At 52.6% G+C, this 4,378-nt stretch overlaps 1 protein-coding gene across 3 annotated transcripts in view; it reads right to left on the bottom strand.

Annotated features, from left to right (window-relative positions):
- Positions 1-4,331, bottom strand: part of GUK1 (guanylate kinase 1) — a 14,225-nt gene extending 9,894 nt beyond the window's left edge. For 2 of the 3 annotated variants that reach the window (XM_035895635.1, XM_009640105.2), the window contains exons 1-2: positions 2,589-4,331; positions 134-247 (exon numbers count right to left, since the gene is read on the bottom strand). In XM_035895635.1, coding sequence (XP_035751528.1) covers positions 134-245 — 112 coding nt within the window. In that variant the 5' untranslated portion in view covers positions 246-247; positions 2,589-4,331. Of the gene's footprint in view, positions 1-133; positions 248-1,999; positions 2,066-2,588 lie in introns of all 3 variants that reach the window. The other variant, XM_035895634.1, reaches the window with a different exon arrangement.
- Between the last annotated feature and the right edge of the window lie 47 nt (positions 4,332-4,378).

The following is a 4,378-nucleotide window of genomic DNA, read 5'->3' as shown; positions in this document are numbered from 1 at the left end:
CAGACACGGCGGGGACCCGGGGGAGCCCCCCAAGCCCCTTATTCGGGGCACAAATACAGCTACAGAAGCAGGGTCTGAGCTAGAGGCCCTGAATCCCCCCACTGCCCTTCCCCAGAGACGTAGGGATACTCACGGGAGACGCTGAAGCCGAAGATGTTCTCGTAATCTTTAAGCAATTTCTTTAACAAAGTGCTCTTCCCTGCACCCGACGGGCCGCTCAGAACCACCGGTCTCGGTCCCTGCATGGCTAGAGAGACAGAAAAATATGTGTCTGGTTAGAAACACCCATGAAAAAGCACAGCTATGGATTCCCAGGGGTGCTCAGCCCCACAAAACAGCGTCTATCCTTTACCCTGGGATACAAGTGTCTGCAGGCACAACTGAAGTGATGAGAAATCACAAGCCTAGAGCTGATAGGAAGCGACTGAGAATGTGGGAAATACCGGGGAAATTCAAAGAGCTACTAAATTAGCAAGCTGCTAAAGCTGCAGGCGGCGGGAGCTGCCATCTCTGTACTGCTGTGAAAGATCCAGGCTGGGAGCCCTGAGGACTTGGATATTGTTTTGGAACGCAGACAACAGAGGCCAGCAGCAGTGCAGCAGAACAGCTTCACCTTGCTTCGCTGCCAGCCCCAATTCTTACCTGGGGAACAAATACGTCGGACAAATAAAGGACAGGCATCACTGCGACGTGAACACTCATTCTCGAGGGACTGGGGTTAAACTCATAGGATGTAAGCCAAAGGAGGAGGACACTGGGATACAGCTGCCACTAAACTGGGATAATTCAAGCCAGCTCTGTTCTCTGTCAGCAGGCTTGGGTTCCTCTTGGACCCAAACCCTAAGGAAAACTTTCTCTAACAAACGGGAAATGCTGTCTGTGCCTGGTGGCATCTGGAAACATCGCGGGACATCCACACATGCTGGGTAATGCCAGCTTAACACTTGTCCTTACTGACAGAGGTACAGTCACGGCCGCTTCCCTCCCACCGGGAGAGGCCTCAAGGATTCTTTGCAGGAGATCCTGGCAAGAAAAAAGGGCAGGGATCAGCCAGCATTGCGCGTACGCGGTCCCGAGCCAGGGACGGGATGCCCACAAGATCGCCACACCTCTTGTTTTGCCCATTTACACCCTAACAATACAGACTACGAGCCTATGAGGGACAGTTAAATGTTTCCTATCGGTCCTGGGGTAAATGTCCACAGGCAAAGCCTTTACTGCAAGCACACAACGTACTGAAGCCTAGACCCCCAGGAGGGGCAGGAGGTGCTCCAGGCGCCAGAGCAGAGATTCCCCTGCAGCCCATGGTGAAGACCATGGTGAGGCAGGCTGTCCCCCTGCAGTCCATGGAGGTCCACGGTGGAGCAGATCCCCACCTGTAGCCCGTGGAGCACCCCATGCCGGAGCGGGTGGATGCCCGAAGGTAGGAGGCTGTGACCCCGTGGGAAGCCTGCACCAGATCAGGTTCCTGGCAAGCCATTGCAGACCCGTGGAGGGCAGGAGCCCACGATGAAGCAGGTTTGCCGGGGAGTGAAGTTGAGCCCAGAAAGAAGGGAGGGGTGGGGGGAAGGTTTTTAAGATCTAGCAGTTTTTCTCCTCTCCTTCTCTGATTTTGATTGATAATAAATTAATATTTTTTTCAAGTTGAGTCTGTTTTGCCCGTGATGGTAACTGATAAAATGATCTCTCCCTGTCCTTATCTCAACCCATGAGCCTTTTGATTTACTTTTCTCTCCTCTGTCCGGTTAGAGGGGAGAGATAGAGCGGCTTTGGTGGGCCCCTGGCATCCAGCCAGGGTCAAACCACCACACCGTCCTCCACCACTAAGCCCCAAAACCTTGCAACACGGACCTGCACACAGGTGTGATCCGGGATCCGAGCATGCTTTGGGATTTATTTCCATATTTCCTGCAGCACTAACTCCAGCTCAAGGTGCCTCGTGGCATGAGAGAAGGGTACAGGGGAAAAACAAAAAAAGGCAGCCTGGGGCCACACAGACCTTTCTGCAGTTGTTTCTTCAGGCAGAAAGAAAAAAAAAAAAGGGTGTTTTCATATGCCTGCCTCTCTGGGGAGGAAGAAAGGTTAATTATCAACATGTGAATAAAGAAGAAAATTCTGTACGACAGTGCAGGGGGCACCGCTGGGGAGCCTCATCCATCAACCGCAATTCAGCAGCTTCTAAAGCAGAGGTGACGACGAGAGCAGGATAAATCAAACAGGCCTGCTTTCCCTATTTAAAAACAATTACCTTCTGCAAGCAGTAAAGCCCCTGGAAATGCCTTTTTTTTTTTTTTTAAACCGCATCAGTTGGGTGCGGCCTCAGGAGCAATCAGCTGACAGGCAGCCTAATGCCTTTCCATTTTAAATTAGATCATAGCAATGTCACCCTGACCTTACAAATCACTTCTTTTTTTTTTTTTTTTTTTAAAAAAGCCTTAAGCCAAATGCCGTCTCTTACAAAATCAGCCGCGGATCATGCGGCAGGCTAATCTAGCCATGCTGCCTCCCTGACCCCAGCCCGCGTGAGCTGGATACCTCCTCATCCCCAAATCCCTCCCGCCCAGCTCTGTGACGGCGCAGACACCTACCAGGCAGCACTACAGCTAGGAAATTCCACGAGTTTTCCCTCCATTCCCTGAGGATGCTTTGTACTTGTCTGACCAGAGTTTATCCAAGCCTGTACGAGAGGACGGGGTGTTAATACACAAAGCCTAAGTAGATGCCAGCAGCGGCTAAATGTGGGTGTAAAAACACCCATTTAATCACCACCCAAAAGGAAAACGTCGGGTTTTGGGGTTGGTTTTTTTTGCTGTTAGCGTCCTCCAGGTGCTGCAGCCCCAGGGATCCACCAGATCAGATGTTCTCCAGGGGCCTCGGAGGACCGGTCCCACCGTACGCGCGTGGTCACCTTGCTGGATTAGGCTTGATCATCCAAAAAACACGACGAGGCTGAACAAACTCTAGGAAGTCCTTTTGGGGACCTGTCCTACCTTTCCCTTAGGCCTGGAGGTTTGGTGATTTCCAAATATCGCAGGTTTTGCCTAAATGTTCAACAGCGAAAGAGGAAAGCACGCCCTCCTGCACCTCCTCACCAGGGAAATGCTGCTCGGTGCTCGCAGCGAGGAAGCAGAGGGGCCCGTGCTGAGCTGTCCAAAGCATCGCTCCTCTCTTCTGCCCCTTCCAGCTCCCCTCACCCATATAAATAAAACAAGTGAGCCCCAGCCATTGCTAGAAAAAAGGGAATTTAAAGCTGCCCAAATCACTTACAGTCATTTCATTCAACCCCAGACAAACTGGGAAGGGGTAAGAGGAACGGGCAGGGTGCCGGCTGGGAGCAGGCTCCGAGGCATCCTTACCTTTTGCTTTTCTTCCCTTTCAGCCAAGGTATAAAGTCCAGCTCCTCGCAGAGGCGACAGGCTCGCAATAGAAGCCAGCCGGCAGAAAGCCGGGCTATTTGTGAGCTGCCTAAAGCCTTAATTACCGAGCCGCAATTTTAAGACGGCCAATGAAAACCGGTCGCGGGTCTTTAATCTCCTCTCCTCGTTTCTTCTCCACTCCCTGTATTCCAGGCTGGCAAAGCTGCTAATGGGCTGACGGGTGCCGGCACGCGCCCGCCTGGCATTTCGGCAAACAGCAAAACCATCTCCATCTCTGCACTTAACCTCACAGATCACACGGTTCCCCCGTGGTCCTCCTCAAAGGCAGAACATCTCCAGCTGGTGCTCATGCCCACAGACGCCAAGGACGGATGGGCTCGTGGAGAGCATGGACACACGTCGGGCATAAAACCCAGGCGATAAAGCCGCTACGCTCACATTACGCATCCAGCAGTCGCGTGGGGTGAGGCAACCCCTCTAGAAAAATCACTCAAGTCTTGGTTTTAGCCAGGATTTCACCTTCTGCAGACACCGCTCCTCTGCTTGCGGACTGAAGCCTGCGTGGCTGTTGCCTCCAGCCACTGCTGCGCCTCAGCCCAACGATTAGGCAACTTATCCACCACGAAGGTGACAGGGACATTCCTCTCGCCCACGTCGATCCGAACCCAAGCCTCCAAACAGAGCGTCCCAGCACCTCCACAGTGGGACCCTGCCGGGTCTGTGCCATCCTGGTGCTGGAGGTGCCTTTCTGCCTGAAAGAGCATTGGTGGGGCGTCAGGGGAAGACAGAGACGCTCTCCTTTACCTCACTCCCTTTTTTTCCCCAAAAAAGTACTCAGAACTAAAGTGGGAAAAGACACACGGGCTGCGATCACCAGTCTCACTTCTCTGGGAAACGGGCTAAAAATAAACCAAGAGACTTGCAGGTGTTTCCTCTTGCCTCCCTCCACATGTTTCCCTTGTCTTTTGCTGGAGATCTACAGAGGAAAACAAGACGTAATT

The sequence above is a fragment of the Egretta garzetta genome, unplaced genomic scaffold (genome assembly GCF_000687185.1).
Source record: "Egretta garzetta isolate BGI_Z169 unplaced genomic scaffold, ASM68718v1 scaffold275, whole genome shotgun sequence".
NCBI classification, from domain to species: Eukaryota; Metazoa; Chordata; class Aves; order Pelecaniformes; family Ardeidae; genus Egretta; species Egretta garzetta.
The sequence above is the reverse complement of the archived record's forward strand: the minus strand, read 5'-3'. Positions and strand labels throughout refer to the sequence as shown.